We start from the raw sequence: 22,142 nt of genomic DNA on the forward strand, positions 1-22,142 counted from the left end.
AATAAAACATTTTAATTAATCTGGTTATTCTAATATGTTGAAATATGTCTGTTGAGAATCTGACCTTACATTAATGAGGACACTATTATTCATGAATTCCTTTCTTCTTCACTAATTTAGTGCTTTACATGTTTTCCAATCAGTATTATTATGCTATTATTGTAAATAAAAAACATTTATTCTATCATGAAACACTTATTTCAAGCTCTGTGGAAGTTAGTACCAGATTTTACATTATTCAACTGCAAATGAGGAGTCTCCCTCACCCTGCACCCCACACGGTGTCACTGTACTAGCAATGTCGTCAGCACATGACACACACTCTTGATCAAGACCTTCAGGGCAGTTTCATCCACATTGTAGCTGACACTACTCAGCTGCAGACATGAACAACCAAGGCGTGACTTATGCGGAACTCCATCATGCTAAGGGCTCAAAAAGACAGCAAGTGCAACCTAAGGGCACGAAAAGTTCCATTTCAGTAACTGAGGAGGAGATAACCTATGCAGAATTGAATCTTCAAAATGCTTCTCGGGACCTTCAAGGGAATGGCAAGAACTCTCCCTGCAAAGGTAAAAAACATTTAATGCAGACAAGTATGTCTGTTTTAGGATTTGAAGTTGGGGTGTAGGGGTGTAGGGAAAGAGTAGGAAGTGATCTCACATAGTTTTCATTTGTGAGGACCAGAGCTGGAGGTTGGAATATGGTATTGTAATTGAACGCATTGGTATATTCTGAGAGAAGATTCCAATGAGAGTGATGGGTTTGAGGTGCAGGTTATTGTATGTGATTTCCTGTGCATTATCGGTTCTCTTGCTTGTATATCTCATAAATGGTTGTTTCCAGGCATCCTTTCTCAGTGTTTGCATTTCTCTTCCTACTACTCACCATCATGTCCAGTGAAGCTCATTGCCGGTATCTTGGGAATCCTCTGCCTCATCTTGATGTCCACTGTGGTAACAATAGCTGTTATTCCCTGTAAGTACGTGTTTGAATGACTAAAAGGGAATTTTCACCTTACTGATCATTAGTTCCTCGACATAGTGTGTAACACTTTGAATGCATTATCTCATTTTAATGCATGTGTGCTCTAAGTGTGGAATGATCATTTAGAGGTTATCTAAAGTAGAAATAACAGAATAAATTTAGGGAGAATTAAACATATATTTGGATTTAATAACTCAAAGACAAGTCATAGAAGAAACTTTATGGTGAAATACACATTAATATTTGAGATTGCTTAAACCAAATATTGTAAGAGATGGTGAGGTTTGGTTTTTCAAGCTTTTGAATTAGTTTCTCTCTCATGTTCCTTACTGTATTAATTTTTCTGGTAAAATAGCACACCCAATTTTAAACTAAGAAAGTCAACTTATTATGATTCATTTCATTTAATATTATGTTTTTTGAGAATTGCTTTAATGTTCTAGCTACTGAAGGACCAGAGTGGAACAAAACATCCCTGGAAACGACCATCCTGAAAGGTACAACATCCCTTGCAAAATTCTGTTATTAGTTTAGTGTCTATTTTAGCTCTGTCTTCAAGTAGGCAAAGATGATAACAGATTCTTTTGGAAAAAGTGAATTCAAAAACCTCTTAATGAACTTTCAGAACTGATGGGGAAATACTCATTCAAATCATCATACCTGCTGTTAACAATTGCCTCACATTTCCTCCTTCCATAACATGATAAAAGATAAATCATTGCATGAAGATAGTTTTGTTCACTGGCTCTCAGGACATGTAAATGTGGACATTTTTGTGCTCATTTTATTTGGGCACATAAATTAGGTGATGAAAGGCTAACTCTTCTCTGAGTGTGTGTGTGTTTTGTTTTAACTTTATCAGCTTGTGAGGGTATATGAATACGGTAGGTACACATATGTGTATCCATATACAGTATGTAAATTTTCATTTTGTAATATTCAAAGCTTTTTGGATAATATCTCATATTATCTCTCTCCAGCATGTCTCTGTTGTCATTGTCTGAAAGAGTGGTTTACGTATTCCAACAATTGCTATTACATTAGCACTGAGAGAAAATCATGGCTGGAGAGTTTGACGTCCTGTACTTCTAAGAACTCTAACCTGCTCTACTATGATGATGAAGAGGACAAGGTAAGTTTTCAAATGTTTCCTGATTCTATTGAAAGCTTGTCATTAAATGGGGCTCCTGAGTGGCTCAGTGGATTAAGCCTCCGACTTTGGCTCAGGTCATGATCTCAAGGTTCCTGTGTATGCGCCCCACATCGGGCTCTGGGCTGATAGCACAGAGCCTGGAGTCTGCTTCAGGTTCTGTGTCTCCCTCTCTCTCTAATTCTCCCCTGCTCATGCTCTCTCTCTGTGTCTCAAAAATAAATAAATGTTAAAAAAATTAAAAAGGAAAGCTTGCAATTAATATTATGCTTGTAGGGTTTATCCATGGTTTTATATGTATTTTTAGTTTATTTCTTTTAGTCTTTAATATTCCAAGTTTGACTCTCTGACACATTATTTATAGTTTTATACCTCGAATGTACATTTGATAATTTCCAGTTCTTGCTTTTCATAGAATCCTGTGCTTCTAGAAATGCTCTTTTGTCTGAAATTAACTTTACTATTGAATTTTACAACACATCAAGGAAACTAGGCATACGATTGTGCACATTGATTACAATAGACTTAGAATCAAACAATTCTAAATTACATCATGAGACTGAAGTTTTGAGCCTTTATGAGGCCTGCCCATTTTCATTTTATGAAATATCTCTGCTTGTTTTGGGGCCGTGTATCAATGGAATCATTCAGGGTGCACTTTTATGTGGGTCTCCCTTCTCTCCCAGGTGCTACTTGTAATCCATCTATATTAACACACTTGTCTACAGTTTGTGAATATTCACTGCTCTCATATGAATATGAGATTTTAAAAACCATTCTCAGAAATTTTGTTCCTTTTTCGTACGTAGGTATTATGCATAATTCTGTTAGGAAAAGTCTTCTCTATGTATTCCTCCACATATTGATAATCATTTATGCACATAGCGACATATTGTATATTTATGTAAAATAAATGTATGGTTTTTGTAATAAAATAATAATGTGTAAGTGTAACATAATCATATTCATGTATAATTATACTACACTCCCCTGTAAGCATTAGTAGGAAATTGCACAGACATAGATATGTGTATATTTCACTATACTAAATTATCCCTACATTTTTCTATTTTGTTGTGTAAAGTACATTGTACCAAATAGGCCTTTGATCCGAAACTCAGCAGTCTCAGGAAAATTAATTAAAGGGTCTGATGGTTAGAAACCGTAGCTTTTTCCTGGGTTGTAAATCTCAAGACTCTTCTCTTTTGTGAGAATGTGAAGTGCTGGGTTGTGTCTCTTGCCCATTTCTCCAGGACGGTGTCTTCTTTTCACTTCTCAGAAGTCTTTGTCATATTTTAGACCTGAACTCTTTTTTGAACTTTTAAGATGCAAATACCTGCATCTGCATTTTCACTCTCCTATTGGAGTCTTTTAATGATCAGAATTTTAATGTTACCATGGCCCTACTTAGCGTTTTGTACATTACAATGAGTATTATTGGACCTATTTCAGAAGTTAGCCAAAGTTCATGAATAGAATTTCCTGTATTATTTTCCTGCATTTACCTTTTTCTTTATTTCTTTATGTTTTAACTTTCCATGATGATTTATGATCCAACTAGAATTTATTTTTTGTGATGCTTTATGTCTGAGGCTGTGAGATAAGAGTGAAAGTTGTATTTTTCTACATCATTACCTCATTGACAGAGCATCATTTATAGCAAAGTAGGTCTTTTCTTCATCAGTAACTTTATAGACATAGAGTTATATATATATGTACACATGTGCTCTAATCTCCTTGATATAAGTAATATAGATATTATATATCTTTATATAGATGATTGTATAATCATAGACACAGTCTACACAGTCTATCACAACCCACAGCAGTTCGAGTAAAATGTAGAGACTTACTTGCCTTTATGCTCCATTACCGTGTCCCATTTATACACTAAGTGTCTTAAATATTTCTCTGCTTACATGGAGAATCACATGCATGTTATAACTTTGCTTCAACTGATACTTTTGCTTCAAATATCAAACAATTTCAAAAACACGGGAGGTGAAGGAAAGTCCATTATACCTTATAAGAATTTTATTCTTACGTTTGTCCTCTTTCCTCCTTATGATCCAAAATGTCTTCTTTTACCATGTATTCTCCATAGCAATCCTTTCATTGTGTTCAGGGCTAGGTTTACTGTTAGAGAAGCATTCACAGCCCGAGGAGCAAGACTGTTCCTGTCAAGTTCATTTCTCAAAAAACAATACACTCTGTATATCAGTATCAGGCGTAGGTTTGAACTGTATTTTTGAGTGTCTGTGCTTCATCTCAATTTATTTTCTGTACCTCTCCATTTACAAGGCTTGTCTTGAGGTATCAGAAAAGCCTAAGGGAGGTTATTTTTTGTGTTTTGTGTTTTGGGGGTGGTGGTGAATGTTTGGAACAGGGATGCTCAGCAATTTTTCCGTGTAAATTAATGCTATTTGCTTCCTCAATTTACACTATTTCAGCTTAGGAAAGTTTTCATAGGAACAACCTACCGTCAGAGAGAGGGGAAATCTGTACTTCTGACAGTGCTGTACTGAAGCCAGCTCGCACTGGTTTCTGAACACAAACTATGCATCTCTTTACCTTCTCTGCTTTCGTGCTTTCACGTTGGAAACCTGAAGGGAAGCATTCGTGGAGACTTTGTACCACACACATTAACAAATGCTAAAAGTATAAGGTTTGTAGTATAGATCCCACCATACGGTGTTATAATTATGGCTGCAAATATCTTATCCTTTCAAGAAATTCAGAGAGGAAAATTCATACGCAGATCTAAACATTTACCAACCTATTTATCATTTCTGGTGATCTCTAATCCTTCTTGCGGATATGCGTTACCATCTAGTGTCACTTTACTTGTAGCTTGAAGAACATTGTTGAAAGGCAGGTGTAGTAAGAAAAAATTGTTTGTTTTTGTGTCTGATGTGGGGTTTTTATGCATCTTGTTTTCTGAAAAACTCTTTTCTGAATGTATAATTCCTGTTTGACGGTATTTTTGCTTTGTTTTGGTTGTGTGTGTGTGTGTGTGTGTGTGTGTGTGTGTGTGTGTGAGCGTGCACAGGTAGTGGGTTTCTTTCTTTCTTTTTTTTTCCCACTATTTTTCTGGTGAGAACTCATCTTTTAATCATACTGTTATTTAGCTAAAGATACTGAGTTGTTTTTCTCCTGCCCTTGTCAAGATCACCTCTTTTTGTGGGTTTGACTTTGATTTTATTTTTTAAGCTGTTGCAGAAAATACCATGACCCCATAACATAGAATTTAACACATTACCCATGTTAAAAAAATAGCCTAGTGTCTTAGAGCAGTTTTAGGTTCGTAGCAAAACTCAGACATAGCACCGGTATATGCTGTATTCCCCTCCTATGTGTCAATGCAGGAGCAGTTCATGGACTTTCTCATTTTCAAAGCCCTCAGTGGGGTGACCCACTTGCCACAACTGATACACCTGTAGTGACACATCATTATCAGCCAAAGACCATAGTTTACTTCAAAGCTTACTCCTGAGGTTGGGTATTTTATGCGTTTGGAAAAGTATATAGTGACATGTATCAAACATTATGGAGTTCTACAGAACAGTTTCCCGTCCTTCAAAATCCCCTGTGCTCCCCCTTCCTTCCCCATCCTTCTTTCCCCCTAAACCCTGTCAACCACTGATCAATTTACTGTCTCCAGAATTTTGTTTTTTCCAGAGTGTCATATAGCGGGAATCCTATACTCTCGCACATCTTACGTTGCGTTTCACTAGATCATCCATCGTAACCAGTTGAAGCACCCAGTTTAAGTTAGGAGTGCTAACTATCACATTGTTGCAAAGGATATCTAGAGCTCTCCCCTTGTAAAGCTGGAACTCAACTCACTGCACAATAATTCGCCTTCAACACTTTCCCCTCAACCTGAGCATCCCCTATTCCACTTGTTTCTATCACTTTTAGTACTTTGGATACTTTCTATAAGTGGAATCAAACAGGTTTTTTTTTTTTTTTTTTTTTTTTTCATCTGTATGACTGGCTTATTTCACTTAGCATAATGTCCTGGAATTTCATGCATATTGTGGCAGGTGATAGGATTTCCTTCCATTTACAACTGAATAATATTACAGTGTTAAGTGTATACCACGCTTTCTTTCTCCATTCATCCATCAGTGGACATTTGGGTGGCTTTTGCCCCGTGGCTCCAATGAATAATGGTGCATGGGTGTATATAGATCTTTGAGATCTTGCTTTCAATACTTTTAGATAGTTTCTTACATGTGGGATTGCTGACTCATGTGGTAATTGTATTTTCAATTTCTTGAAGAAGCTCCATTCCCTTCTTCATAACGGTGACCGATTTACATGCCCAACAACAGTGTGTAGTCTCCTCCTGGTCGACCTCCTCACTGACCCTTTTTTAAAAAATGTTATTTATTTTTTGAGAGAGAGAGAAAGAGAGAGAGCAAGCAGGGGAGGTGGAGAGGGAGGGAAAGGGAGAGCGTCTGAAGCTGGCTCTGCTTTGTCAACACAGAGTCTGATGCGGGGCTCAAACCCACAAATGTGGAACATGACCTGAGTCAACACCAAGAGTTGGAAACTTAACCAACTAAGCCACCCAGGCACCTGAGCTTTTTTTTTTATACCGTCCATCCTAATGAGTATGAGATGATAACTCATCGTGATTTTAATTTGAATTTCTCTGATCATTAGCATCTTTCCATATGATATTTCACAATTTATATTGTCTTTGGAAATATGCCTTTTTAATTTCTTTGCCCTATTTTTTAATTGTATTTTGGTGTTTGTTGTTGTTAGTACTAACTTGTAGATTAATTTTATATTTTAGATGTGATTCCCTGTTTGATGTATGATTTGCAAGTGTTTTTTCCACTCTGTCTTTTCATCGTTCATCATGCCCTTTGTTGCACAGAAATGTTTAGGTTGATATCACACATTTGTCTACAATGGACTTTTCTTTGTGGTCTGGTTTTGGTGGCAGAACCAAGAAATCATTGCCAAATACAGTGTTGTTTATTTTCCCCCCAATTTTTCTCTGAGGAACTTCTACACCTTACATTTATGTCTTTAGTCCACTTTGAGTTAATTTTAGTATACGGTGTAAATGGAAACATCCATCTTCAATCTTCTGCATGTGGGAGGGAAGTCAGTTTCCCAACACCCTTTGTGAAAGATGCTCTCTTTCCCTACTGAATGGTCCTGGCACCTTTATCAAAGCTGGTTAGACCAATTATACCTCGGTTTGTGTCTGGATATTTTTAAGGTATTGTTTCCATGGGGGATTTAGAGTCTGTGTCTTTCTGTTCCTTCAATTTGCTGCTTGTATCCCGTTCCATTCGGAACTAGTGTGCAGGGCAGGGATATGGATTCTGTCCTAGATAATGTGGTGTAAGGCTGATGGAGGTGGAAGACGTGTCACCCATCCCTGATTTTCACACTGACTTAAGTCACTTCACAATCCACTCTGTTCCCTCAAGACTATTTCTTTGTCTGTATTTGCCAGTGTTCTTTGGTCATTTCATTATGATGTCATGAGACGTGGATTTGTACGTGCTCATTGTGTTAGCAGTTTACTAAGTCTCTGGTGTCTATAAATATTTTAGATGATATTAGTAAGCTGTTCCTTCATTGTGCCTTAAGATTGTTGTCCTCTTTTTTTTTTTTTTTTTTTCTGCCTCTGTTGTTCTTCTCATATTCTACTTAGAACTAAGCTGGCTTTCCTGATACTCTTTTGAAAGTCTCTGAATTCTATAAATTGTTCTCTTTCTTCTCTCTCATCCTAAGGTATAAATAAATTTTGTTACTCCTTCAAAATCATCAGTTTTTTTCTACTTGAGTGGATTTTCCATTTCCGGTATGGATTTATGCACTGAGATTCTCTGTGGTTTCTTCATATAGTTTTATTTCTCTATTGATATTTCCTACTTGCTAAATTGCTGCCATCACATGTTCATGCAATTATTTCAACTAAGTTTTCTTTATAGTTTTCATATATTTATAAATATGACTTCTAAATACTTTTGTTCTAATATGTGCATCAACTTATCCCTGCACACGTTTCTATTGACCTATGCTTTCCTTTCGTTGGAAGACATTTTTATTTTTTTTTTTTTTTTTTTTTTTTTTTTTTTTTTTTTTTTTTTTTTTATTTTTTTTTTTTTTAGACTTTTTTTTTTTTTTTTATTTATATATGAAATTTATTGTCAAATTGGTTTCCATACAACACCCAGTGCTCATCCCAAAAGGTGCCCTCCTCAGTACCCATCACCCACCCTCTCCTCCCTCCCACCCCCCATCAACCCTTAGTTTGTTCTCAGTTCTCAACAGTCTCTTATGCTTTGGCTCTCTCCCACTCTAACCTCTTTTTTTTTTTTTTTTTTTTTTTTTTTTTTTTGTTCCCCTCCCCCATGGGTTTCTCTTAAGTTTCTCAGGATCCACATAAGAGTGAAACCATATGGTATCTGTCTTTCTCTGTATGGCTTATTTCACTTAGCATCACACTCTCCAGTTCCATCCACGTTGCTACAAAAGGCCATATTTCATTTTTTCTCATTGCCACGTAGTACTCCATTGTGTATATAAACCACAATTTCTTTATCCATTCATCAGTTGATGGACATCTAGGCTCTTTCCATAATTTTGCTATTGTTGAGAGTGCTGCTATGAACATTGGGGTACAAGTGCCCCTATGCATCAGTACTCCTGTGTCCCTTGGATAAATTCCTAGCAGTGCTATTGCTGGGTCATAGGGTAGGTCTATTTTTAATTTTCTGAGGAACCTCCACACTGCTTTCCAGAGCGGCTGCACCAATTTGCATTCCCACCAACAGTGCAAGAGGGTTCCCGTTTCTCCACATCCTCTCCAGCATCTATAGTCTCCTGATTTGTTCATTTTGGCCACTCTGACTGGCGTGAGGTGATATCTGAGTGTGGTTTTGATTTGTATTTCCCTGATAAGGAGCGACGCTGAACATCTTTTCATGTGCCTGTTGGCCATCCGGATGTGGAAGACATTTTTAAATTTCTCTTCATATTTTTTTACTTTTTAGGTAGACACTTTTTGAAAATATAATTCAGAAACATGCATTGTATGTCATTTTTCCTAGATTTACTATGTTTTTTGGCCAAACATTTATGGCAGAATCTTCTCCACTAAATCTGCCTGCTGATAGTTTTGTTCAATTGTTTCCAAATTCTTATTGTTTATTTTTATGACCTTGTGACTTTTACCTTTGATGTTAATTACTATTTTTTTTAGAAAGAATATGTTCAAATATTGCAAGTCAGTATGGACTCCATTTCTGCAGTGTGACATCTGTGCCTGTGTCTGTGATTGTGAGAGGGACTGTTCATAATGTTGCTAAGAGTTCTCAGGTCTCCTGTATTCTCACTTTCTCCTGGGTTCCTCTTGGTCTCCTCTCCATGTGTGTCTATTTTTCCATAAGCTAAGAGTGTTGAGAGCTAATGTCAACTCTTCCGTTATCTTCTCACATCCAGTATCTTTCCATTATATTTATGGGGGTCACAGTGCTTGACACAAACACCACAAGCTCTGACCAGATCAGGTATGGGTTTTCTTCATCATTACTGAGCAAAATCAGCACTTGGAGCTGAAACATCAATGGGTACCCATCCCTATCCCCAGTGCTGATCAGGTCTTCCCCTGTAGCGCCAACACCGTTGCTCTTTGCAGCTTCTCCCAAATGTAAAAGCTACAATCTTCTGGATCACTGAGCCAGTGGTGGGCAGGTGGGGAGGCACAGGAACATCTAAGGTGATAAGATTACACATGTGTTTCTGACTTGAACTTCCACGGACCATATTTCATAAGTTATTAAGCTTTGATCCACTTTGTAAACTCTGAAATTGTTTTTGCGTTCAGTTTGTCCTTTTCACTTAGTCCTACTAAGATAACTTTATATTTATGTGTCCAGTGTGTAACATTATATTATAATTTGAAAGTTTCTATAAAGTTAGAAGGAAAGAACTCTGATTTGTTACTACAGAATTCAAAGGAGTGTAAGAGCTTGTATTTGACTTCCAATAAAATTTATTTTCTCGTAGTTTTTGTTGAATTTACTCTCTGATACTACATGGATTAGAGGCTCCAATAGAAGCCATCACAGTTCATCTGTGCAGCCAAAAGCCTTAACATTTTCTTCCGAAGTGTAAGTTTCCTGACAACTTTTTATTTTATGTCTCACAAGAATTGTTCTTAGAAACAAAACAGCAATGTGTGAACAATCGGATAAACATAATAGTTGAAGTTTTTCCAGAGAAAAATGGTATGGGAAATCTTGGGATTGAGATATATAAGTATGAGTCAAACTGGATGGTTTATTCATCAAAATACTATGGTACATAGTAAGAGATGTAAGTAATCTTAAGGTAAGATTAATGAGGTATAATTCTCTGTATTTCAGGTTGTCGGCATCTTCAGAGAGTGACAAGAAGTGTCCATATTTCAATTTTCAAGTAGAAAAAACTTATCTTGCACCCTGCTCAGTAAGAAGACCACATATTTGTAAGCACCAGGCATTGTAGTTATCTCATTTTGGTATAATGTTATTTCACCCTTTATAAAGAACACATCTCTCATTATTTCAAAACCCCTATGATTATTTATTCTGCATATTTTTAAGATAAAATATTATTACATTTTTTACTGTAATTTTAGTTCCCAACAAAAGTAAGAAGCTCCTGAGATTTCCTGTATTGTTCCTGTCTGCACATGTGCATGGCCTCTCCCATTATCAACATCACTCACTAGAATGTTTCATTTCTTACCAAGGATGAATCCACATCAACGCATATATATCACCCAAAGTCCAAAGAGTACTTGAGGCTTCATTCTTGGTGATATGGAACTGTTCTCAAATTTAATTATATTAGTGTAAAAAAATATGCCCAGTATATATTATTTATTTCTTATATTGTGCTATTTAGTAAAATAATTATATATAAATTTCAAATCATTATATGTGTGTAATATTTTCAATACAGTGAATAATTCCATTTCGATTTCCAAATTAGCTGATTTGTTCTAGTACTTTAAGGGCCTCAGATGAGGATTGAACACCCCAGGGTGACAAGGGTATGAGTCAGAATTGAGTCAGGAGACAGAACAAGGAAGGAGGTTGAAGTAAACAGTTAGTATCTACTTGTAAGGAAAGCTTACTAAGAGGGAGGCTACTAAGTTAAATAAAATTACAAAGAATATCTTAGAATTAAAGGAGGGATCACTGGGAAGCCAGGTCTGCTCTCTGAAGATGGGATTTAGATGTCATCGAGGACGATGTGGGTGCACACAGCTTCATGGCAGACATGCTCACTGGATTGGCCTGGGGCAGGGCAGCTCCACACTCCATGGGCTGAACGTGGTGAGGAAGGATCTCAGGCTTTGACTGGCACACAGGAACAACTCCCTGTCAGAGCATCAGGAGGAAAGACCAGAAGACACGAAACTGACAGATTGCCTACAGCAACTTGCCGGAGGACGAATACACGTGACTTCCTGCAAGACTGCAACTGGCAACCAAGCCATGGCGGCCAGAGGAGAGAGAACACCATGAAGCCAGGAAGAAGAGCCCTTTCTGCTGCAATGGCTCTCCGTTGTCTTTTACTGACAAAAGTCAACTTCATGGGAGATGACCAGAGGGAAAATGGATAGGATCTTCCACTGTTATCTGAGAACAGGGCACTGAGGTTGGATTTGGAGTTGAGAGTACTAAATGAACGGCCCCTCGGGGTTATCATGGAACAACCACAGGGTCGCTGTATAAAGCCATTCAGATCGGCCCCACTTCCTCCGAAAATGGAACCAAAGTGTACTCTCTGAATCTGTCTTAGTGCAGCACTATCAAAGATTAGATTTATTTCAAGGTAGAGATTGGTTTCTAATTGCTAATAACCAGTGTCCTTTGATACCTTTACTTATATGTTGTTTTCCTCAACTGGGTTCATATATTTTGGATGACATTTAGTTTTTTTTCAATTTTTTATGTGCCTTCTTCTGTCAGTCTTTACACCATGCTAAAAAACACTGTGTTGTCTTTCCCTGTGTGACTTATTTCACCTAGCTTCCAATTTGACAATAAATTTCATATTAAAATAATAAAAAGAAATTAAAAAATAAAAAAAAACACTTTGATGCAAAACATACAATGTTACATAAGAAAACCAAAAATTAAAATGTACAGAAATTTGTGGAGGTCAAATGGCTACTTATTGCCAGAATTCAAGACAAACGTGAGTAATCAGGTAATGATTCACAGATATTCCTACCCTAATTCAATGACAAGAGGGAAAGAAATTAAACTCGGTTATTACTTGCAAAATAAATTCATATTTCATATGCATTTATATCTGTGAAGATAGACATATTCTTTGTATTCTCTCTACATATTCCCTACACTCTTCTAGAAAAATTATGTGAATATTCAGAAGGAATTGAATATAATTGTTTATGGTAGCTGTGGGTAATCGCTAAAGTTGTGTTTCATACAACCCAAGATTGCAATGACATTGAAAATTAAGCATCTAATTTTCATTCACTTGTTTGTGGTTAGGCTCTGTTAGGGTTGATCAATTCTGGGCCTTTATGGACTTGACTCCAGACTACATACAGATGCAGCTCAGATCCTGGTATATGATCTTGCATACCAGAGATAGCAATTGGCAGAAATGTGTTTCTTAGTGCCTGGTCTCTGAACTCATAACCTATCACATTCCCACACATGTGATAGTGTGAAAACAAGTCACGTGGGCAAACTTATCATTTGTTCTCTGTAGACTATACCCTTTTCACAGTGGTCAGAGGGAAGAAACGTAGATTCACTGAAAATAACTTAATCTACCATTATACCCATAGGAATTTTTTTCTAATAATACTTTATGAGATAGATAACTTTGTAAAGGAAACTGTTTGGAAATAGATTAAAAATTTTGTACTCTCTTAACTTCCCATGTGGTTTTTTTGTCTTCTGTGCCAAATATCCTTGTAAATCAATTTTATACAGTGACAGACATGATAGTATATATGTTTTCAACATGGTCTTTGATGAAATAAGTTTTAAGCAGAAAATTATAAAGTGAAAGGACATTGGCCTTGAAAGTGGTCACTTCATGTAATTTCTAAGTGCACACTCCTAGCCCTGGGACTCAGTTACATACATGCTCTGGCTGTTTTCTCTGCTGGAATATATGATAAAAATAGTATCTTATTCATATTTACTTGAAGAGTATTTGAACAGTACCTCTCCACACAAGTAGTCACAAATTTCAGTGCTTTTGGCTTGAGAAAATGATGCTTTTGTGTCATCACCTGTGACATGATGGTCTTAATTGTAGCAACTTCATAGGGCTGTTCTGAGGAATAAATAATATTAAATGATATAATGCCTACAGATCCTTAAAATAAAGCCCAAGCACAGGAAGTTCTTGCTCTCTGTGATCTCTTCATATTTTGCTTTTCCCAATGTCCAAAAAAGGCCATTTTCCATAAAACCAAAGCCCTATAACTGTCTTCTTCCTTTCACCCAGTGAAACAGCCAGGCATCAGAATCAGAAATGCTATCTGGCAACCATTTTGATCATATACATCAAAGAAATTTGCATTTAAAAAAGGGGAGAAATTCAACGTGCATCATGTGTGGACACTAGAGTAATTTATTCTGTGTCTGTGTTTCGTGTTTTGAATTCAAGGTGCAATTATTGTGCCTCCCCTTAATACTCAAGAAACCCAGTCTCCTCACAAAGTGTGTTATTTGGGCATCTGTATAGGTTCTGTCTTTTGGAATTGAAGAATACACAGGGGATTGTCGAGCTGTGACAAGATAGCCTGTTTGAATTCTAGATTTGGGGATCCTACAGGGTCCAGGGTGAAGAAGGGACTGAAATGCCCTATCCCTTCCAACGTTGGAATATCCCATCTACACATATGCGTCTGTTACCATAAAGAATGGAGAAAAGTGAGAGATGCTGCTCAATGCATTCTGATGTAGAACACCTACCATTTTCTCCCCAAGTATATTTTTCGTTTCTAAATACATACAAAAACAGTGCAAAAATCATTACCTATACCCATAAGAAGGCATGTGTCACCACTGTCCTGTCTCTCTAGTGAGTGGGAGATTACAAATGCTGGTGGGATGCACCTGAGGCACAACTAATCAGCAATCCCATCACAGAGACATTGGTATCTTTATTCCAACAACTCAAGGTAACAAAGCAGAATGAATATGCAATATAGTAGAGATCCATTGATTTGATATCCTGCCACTTTGCTGAATTCATGTAGGAGTTCTAGCAGTTTTTGGGTGGGATGTTTTGGATTTCTCACAGAAAGTATCATGTCAGCTGAGAAGAGTGAAAGTCTAACTTCCTCTTTGCCTAGTTTGATGATTTTGCTTCTTTTTGCTGTCTGATTGCTGAAGCTAGGACTTCCAACACTACAGTGAATGTCAGTGGTGACCGTGGACATCATTGTCGTCTCCCTGACCTTAGGGGAAAAGCTCTCAGTTTTTCCCACATTGACAACAATATTAGCTGTGGGTCTTTCGAATATGGCCTTTACAATTTTCAGGTATGTTCCTTCTATCCCTATATTTTTGAGGGCTTATATCAAGAATGGGAGCTGCATTTTGTGAAAGGTTTTTTTCTGCATCTATGGGAGGATCTTGCAGTTCTTATCCTTTCTTTATTAATGTGATGTAAAATATTGATTGACTTGCGGTATTGATCTAGACCTGCATCCAGGAATCAATCCCAGCTGATCAGGGTGAATAATTCCTTTAATGTATTGTTGGATCCAATTTGCTAGTATTTCGCTGAGAGTTTTTGCATCCATGTTCACAAAGGAATTTGGTTGGGATTTCTTCATTTTAGAGGGGTCTTTGGTTTTGGAATCAAAGTAATGTTGGCCTTGTAGAGTGAGTTTGGAAGTTTCCCTTCCATTTCTACTTTTTGGAACAGATTCAAAAGAATAAGGCTTAACCCTTCTTTAATATTTTGCAGAATTCCCCGGGACAAGCAGCCAGTCCTGGGAATCTTGTTTGTGGGAGATTTTTGATTACGGAATCAATTTCTTTCCTGCTAATGGGTCTGTTCAAAATTTTCATTTCTTCCTGTTTCAGTTTTGGTAGCTTAAATATTTCTAGGTGTTTGTCCATTTCTTCTAGATTGTCCAATTTATTTGCATATAATTGCTCATAATATTCTCTTATTATTGTTTGTATTTCTGTGGTGTTGGTGGAAATATCTCCTCTTCCATTTGTGATTTTATTTGGGTTCTTTCCGTGTTTCTTTTTGACCAGTCTGGCTATGGGGTTATCAATTTTGTTAATCCTTCAAAGAACAATTTCCTGCTTTCCTTGATCTGTTCTTTTTTTTTTATGTCAATATCATAGATTTCTGCTCTAATCTTTTTTATTTCCCTTCTTCTGCTACCTTTGGACTTCATTTGCTGTTCTTTATCCAGCTTTTTTAGGTGTAACTTTAGGTTGTGTATTTAAGACCTTTCTTCCTCCTTCAGGAAGGCCTGGATTGTTATGTACTTCTTCTTATAACCATTGCTGCATCGCAGAGGTTTTGGAATATCTTGTTTTCATTTTCATTGTCTTCCATGTACTTTTTAGTTTTCTCTTTAATTTCGTGGATAGCCCATCCATATTTTAGTAGGATGTTCTTTAATCTCCAAGTATTTATGGTCCTTTCAAAAGTTTTGTTGTGATTAATTTCAAGTTTCATAGAGTTGTGGTCAGAAAATATGCACAGTATGGTATCAATCGTTTTGTACTTGTTGAGGGCTGACTTGTAAACCAGTATGTGATCTATTCTGGAGAATGTTCCATATGTACTCAAGAAGAATGTGTATTCTGCTACTTTAGGATGATGTGTTCTGAATGTATCTGTTAAGTCCATCTGGTCCAGCATGTCATTCAAAGCCAGTGTGTCCTTGTTGATTTTCTGCTCACGTGATTTGTTTATTACTGTAAGATATGAGTGTTCAAGTCCTCTACTCTTATGGTATTATCATCAATGAAATTTATGTTTGTAATTAATTGATATATATATTTGGGTGCTCGCACATTGTGGGAATATGCATTTCCAATTGTTAGATCTTCTTGATGGATAGACCCTTTTAATAATGGTTTAATGCCCTTCAACTCTTGTTACAGTCTTTATTTTTAAATTCAGTTTGTCTGATATAAGTCAGCTACTCCAGGCTTCTTTTGATGACCTTTAGCATGATAGATGGTTCTCCATCCCCTTATTTTAATCTGTAGATGACTTTAGGTCTAAAATGAGTCTCTTGTAAGAAGCATATTCCTTGTTTTCTTATCCATTCTGATACCCTATGTCTTTTGATTGGAGCATTTAGTCCTTTTCCACTTAGAATGAGTACTGAAAGATATGAATTTAGTACCATTGTGTTACTTCTAGAGTTGATGTTGCTGGTGGTGTTCTCTGGTCCTTTCTAGTCTTTGTTGCTTTTGGTCTTTTTTGTTTTGTTTGTCTTTTCTCCACTAAAAGAGTCCTGCATAAAATTTCGTGCAGGGCTGGTTTAGTCGTCATGAACTCTTTTATTTTTTGTGTCTCTGGGAAACTATTTATCACTCCTTCTATTCTGAATGACATTCTTGCTGGATAAAGAATTTTTGACTGCATATTTTTCTGATTCAGCACATTGAATATATCCTTCCAGGTCTGCAAAGTTTATGTGGATACGTCAGCTGCAAACTTGATGTGTCTTCCCTTATAGGGTAAGGACTTTTTTCCCTTGCTGCTTTCACAATTCTTTCCTTGTCAGTGTATTGCGTGAATTTTACTAAGATATGCCTTGGTGATGGTCAGTTTTTGTGCAATCTAATGGGAGGTCTCCGTGCTTCCTGGATTTTTACATCTGTGTCCTTCCCAGATTAGGAAAGTGTTTTGGTATTTTGCTCATCTAAACTTTCTGCGCCTTCTCTCTGTCTTCATCTTTTGAAACTCCTCTGTTTTGGATGTGTTTCCTTTCTACTAAGTCAATGAGCTCCAAGTTTCGTATCCTGCTCTTTGCCTTTGTTCTCTCTTTTTTCTGCTTCATTATTCTCCACAATTTTATCTTCTATGTCACTGATTCGCTTCACTGCCATATGCAGCCTTGCCGTCTGGCATGCATTCATTTTGAATCTTGGTTGTAGCATTTTTACTATCAAACTGACGAGATTTTATTTCTATCTCTGCAGAAAGGGATTCTCAGGTGTCTTCTATGCTTTTTCAACCGCAGCTAGTATTCACATTATCGTGGTTCTTAATTCTAGTTTAGCCATCTTACTTTTGTGTGTGCTGACTAAGTCTGTGGCTGTGATATCTTCCTGTTCTCTCTTTTGGGGTTAAGTCCTTTGTTTTGTCGTTTTGAAGGAAGAAAAAAATTAAGAAAATAAAAAATTAAAATTTGAAAAGAAAACAAAAAATCAAATAAAGGAAGCTAGATCCTAGGAGTGTTTGATCTGCATATTGAAAAAAATCTCGGTAGAATAGAGAGGAAAAGGAAAGGAAAGGAGAAAAAGTAAGAAAAAAATTTAGAAATTAAAAATATATATAATAAAGTAGAATAAAATAAAATACAAAAATGATATAAAATAGGAACTTAAAAAATAAAAAAAAACAAGTTAAAAATAAAACTATTTTTTTCTGTATCCAAGAAAATAAAGAAAATTAAGAGGGGGAATAATTTAAGCTATAACAAAAGCAACGTAAATGAGCAAATAAGTGAACCAGTAAACAGAATGAAACCCGAATGAAGTGACATCAAGTTTCCCCTAGAACTGAAACTATGAAGCCTCCTCTATTTCATGCACTAAGCAGGTGGAGTGACTTGTGCTGGTCTTCTGAGGGGTGTGCTTGGAGGGCACAGTTGGGCAGGCTTGGTGTAATGGCTCCATTCCCCACTAGGTTGCAGTGCTTAGGTTATGGTGATGGATCAGTTGGCACCCATGTGCTTGCGTGGGAGAGGTGGAAATGGCTTCACCCAGTGTCCTAGTCTTTGGCACAGGGACTTGCACGCTTACTGCCCCCTAGCAAGCACCCCTCCTTGGCTGCAGACCTCTGCCCACTCTACACTTCTAGCCTGTCCATGTCTAAGCTGTCCACCTTCCAGGTGAAACCTCTCTCCAGAGTTTTATCTCAGATAGGGTTGTGTTTCAGAACCCCACATTTCAGAGACCCCTTGCTTCGATATGCACTGACTCTCTGGGGGAGGATATTGCTGAGCAATGGCCAGGTGCCGTCTTGCCTCAGAAAATGTTCATGTGATTGCACAGTGGAAGAGGTTCAGAGATTATAGGAAATCGCAACACACAGCTAGATCCAGTTTTGTTGCACTCTGGCATCTTTGTCCCTTTACTAACAAATGTAGTTGCTCTCTGGGTACTGCTCGGATCTTTGCCCACTGTGAAGCTATATGGCCACTACCAACCACACACCAAGCAGGGAACAGCTTCTCTCTGTACAGCACATAGACCGTTCAGACAGCACTGCCTGCTCCTGGGGATTCGCCCCACTTCCTCACCAGAGCACCACCAACCTCTGAGCTCTGAATCAACAGACTCTGCTCTACTGTTTATAGAAACCTGGCAGTACTGATACCTCTCCTTTCCCCCTGTCAATGGTTTTGGGGGACAGATTTCTTCTTCAGTCCCCTACAAGTATTTTCACTCTTTCTGTCTCTTTTTTCCAGCTGCTTTCAGGGAGGAGTGCTTTTCTTGCAGGATCCCAATGAACCACATTCTCCCCCTTTCTTTCTCTCTGTCTTCTCTGCATGAAAATGGCTCCCTACTCTCTTCATCTTTTCTCCCCTCAGTTCACCTCTCGCCCTGCATAACCGCCGACTTCTATGCCTCAGGTTTTGCAGGTTGTTGCTACACTCCTCAGATCAATTTCCTAGGTGTTCCCAATGGTCTGGTGCTTCTCTAGCTGCATTACAGGGAGGAGACAAAATTAGCATCTCCATGCCATTCCAACACCTTAACTCCTCCCACCCATGAAGTAACTTTTAAAAGGTGATACTTTGTAAGTTTGAGAGCCAGGAGTAATTACAGAGTTGATGGACTGCAGACCTCATTGACTGAAGTATGAAATTTCATTTCTGTGTTTCGGTACCATTCCTCTAGAACTAAAGCTACTCTCACTGCCTTTGAAATCATAGATCTTTCTAGAAATTTGCACCAAGTGTGTTCTTCCATAAATGATTTACACTTTTATTTATCATTCTATACTTTCATATTTTTGCCATGAAATCAATTGCCATTTTTAGATGTTAAATAAGTGTTTTTTAAAAATATGGGTTTTGTTGTTGTTGTTTGTTTTCACCATTGTTCATGCTTTGGATAAGTTTAGTGTGTCACATAATGTTTTGCAACATTTAAAAATAGTCCTTTTACAATTGAACAAATCTCAGAACTCCACAGGTTTCAACATAAAATATCACTTGATAGCATTGTATTACCTTTTAGTAAAGAAATCTAAATCCCCAAAGAAAAGTCACTTATTATAGGAAATTCCTATATATGCTAAAACTAGTATTCCCTAGTCTCACAGTAGTTTATTTTTAAGCAATAATGGATTTTCAATCGTCACAAAAATTGGTGCAACAGTATTTCTCTAATACAGCCTTTAATTTTAATCTGGCTATTCTAATAGTGTTGCAAGGTGTCCCTGGAATCTGACCTTACAGTAATGAGGTCAGTATTATTCTTGAATTCTTTTCTTTTTTTTAAAAAAAAATTTTTTTTCCTTTTCAACGTTTTTATTTATTTTTGGGACAGAGAGAGACAGAGCATGAACGGGGGAGGGGCAGAGAGAGAGGGAGACACAGAATCGGAAACAGGCTCCAGGCTCCAGGCTCCAGGCTCCAGGCTCCAGGCTCCAGGCTCCAGGCTCCAGGCTCCAGGCTCCAGGCTCCGAGCCATCAGCCCAGAGCCTGACGTGGGGCTCGAACTCACGAACCGCGAGATCATGACCTGGCTGAAGTCGGACGCTCAACCGACTGCGCCACCCAGGCGCCCCTCTTGAATTCTTTTCTTCTTCACTTATGTATTGTTTACACTTTCCCAACCATCACTACAGTGTCAAACATTGTGTCACTGTAAAACCCTGTTATTCTGTCACGAAATACTTATTTAAGCTCTAAGGGAAGTGGAGCGAGATTTTACATTGTTCCACTTCAAATGAGCAGTATCCCTCACCCTGCACCCCACACGGTGTCACTGTACTAGCAATGTCATCAGCACGTGACACACACTCTTGATCAAGACCTTCAGGGCAGTTCCATTCAGCACTGTGCCTCACACTACTCAGCTGCAGAGAGGAACAACCCAAGACTAACCTGGGCAGCACTCAGTCAGGTTAAGGAGTCACAAAGACGGCGAGTGAAACCTAAGAGCATTAATAGTTCCATTTCAGTAACTGAGCAGGAAATGGCCCATGCGGAATTCGATCTTCAAGTTGCTTCTCAGGAGCTTCAAGGGACTGACAAGAACTATCTCTGCAAAGGTAAAATATTTAATACAGACATGTATATCTGTTCTGGGATGTGAAGTTGGGGTGCAGGGGTGTAGGGAAACAGTAGGAAATGATCTCACGTACTTTTCATTTGTGAGGATCAGAACTGGAAGTTGGAATATGGTAGTGTCGTTGAAGTCTGGGGACTCACTTTGTTCCATTGTTACAATCCATAGTGTTTGCCAACCTGTCATGGAGTAGTATGTTGACTGCAAATGCAATGGTATAATCTAAGAGAAGATTACAATGGTAGATATGGGTTTGGGATCCAAGGGTTTACATTTGATTCCCTGCAGGTTGTTGCTTCTCTTGTTTGTAAATTTCCTAAATGATTATTTCCATGCATCTTTTGTAAGTGTTTTCATTTCTCTTGTGTCCAGGGATGTACATTGCTGAGGTTCTGGGAATCATCTGCCTTGTCTTGATGTCCACTGTGGTAAAAATAAACGTTATTCCCTGTAAGTCAGTGTTTGAATGACTAATAGGGAGTTTTTCACTTTAATATCATCAGTTCCTTGAAATATTATATAACATATGGAATTTTATTATCCCATTTTAATGGATGCATGCTCTAAATGTGGAATAGTTATTCTGAATTTATCTAAAGTAGAAATAACACATAATTGTAGGAAGTATTAAACATTTTTCAGAATTTTTATAACTCACAGTCAAGTTATATGAGAGACTTTATTGATATATACAAATGAATTCTTGAGATTGGTTAAACCAAATACTGTAAGAGATGGTGAAATTTGGTTCATTAAGCTTTTGAATTATTTTCCCCCCTCATGTTCATTACATTATTAAATTTTTACTGGTAAAATCAATTTTATTGCAGCATTTTCTAATTCTAAATAATATACCAAATTTCAAACTCAGAAACTCAAATTATTGTGATCACTTAATTTAATGTTATGTTTCTTGAAGATTACTTTAATGTTCAAGCTACTGAAGGACCAGAGCAGAACAAAACGTCCCTGGAAACAAAGATCCAGAAAGGTACAACATCCCTCGAAAAATTCTGTTATTAGTCTACTGTCTATTTTAGCTCTATCTCCAAGTAGGCAAAGATGATAACAGATTCTTTTGGAAAAAGTGAATTAGAAAAACGCTTAATGAACTTTCAGATATAATGATTCTAGGAGACTATTACTTCTTAGGCAACAATATGAAGAAATGCTCATTTAAAATCACCGTACCCATTGTTAACAATTGCCTCACATTTTCTCCTCCTATAACATGATAAAAGATAAATCATTCCATAAAGATGGTTGTGTTCAGTGATTCTCAGGACATGTAGAGGTGGACATTTTTGTGGTTGCTTTATATGGGCACATAAATTAGGGGATGAAAGTCTGACTCTTCTCTGAGTGTGTGTGTGTGTGTGTGTGTGTGTGTGCTTTGCTTTAATTTTACCAGCTTGTGAGGGCATATGAATATGTTATGTACACATATGTGTAGGCATGTACAGTATGTAAAGTTT

General features: G+C 37.3%; 1 protein-coding gene across 2 annotated transcripts; it reads left to right on the forward strand.

The window, feature by feature from the left end:
- Positions 1-259: 259 nt before the first annotated feature.
- LOC147579331 (NKG2-A/NKG2-B type II integral membrane protein-like) lies at positions 260-21,771 on the forward strand. 2 transcript variants are annotated; one of them, XM_086714091.1, is made up of 4 exons: positions 260-572; positions 901-978; positions 1,431-1,484; positions 1,968-2,339. In XM_086714091.1, the coding sequence occupies exons 1-4, from the start codon at positions 386-388 to the stop codon at positions 2,219-2,221; spliced, it is 573 nt and encodes a 190-aa protein (XP_086570217.1). In that variant the 5' UTR covers positions 260-385; the 3' UTR covers positions 2,222-2,339. The 2 variants fall into 2 exon arrangements, with proteins under 2 accessions (XP_086570217.1, XP_086570218.1); XM_086714092.1 differs by lacking the exons at positions 1,431-1,484; positions 1,968-2,339 and adding an exon at positions 21,605-21,771.
- The last annotated feature ends 371 nt before the right edge of the window (positions 21,772-22,142 follow it).

Source organism: Puma concolor, chromosome B4 (genome assembly GCF_028749965.1).
Source record: "Puma concolor isolate L17-30 chromosome B4, mPumCon1.1.hap2, whole genome shotgun sequence".
NCBI classification, from domain to species: domain Eukaryota; kingdom Metazoa; phylum Chordata; class Mammalia; order Carnivora; family Felidae; genus Puma; species Puma concolor.

Excerpts from the sequence above, each read along its gene's own strand:
- LOC147579331 (XM_086714091.1), top strand. The coding sequence starts at position 386 with ATGAACAACCAAGGCGTGACTTATGCGGAACTCCATCATGCTAAGGGC. Across the intron at positions 979-1,430 it reads AACAATAGCTGTTATTCCCT|CTACTGAAGGACCAGAGTGG; the intron begins GTAAGTACGTGT and ends TTAATGTTCTAG. Across the intron at positions 1,485-1,967 it reads GGAAACGACCATCCTGAAAG|CATGTCTCTGTTGTCATTGT; the intron begins GTACAACATCCC and ends ATCTCTCTCCAG.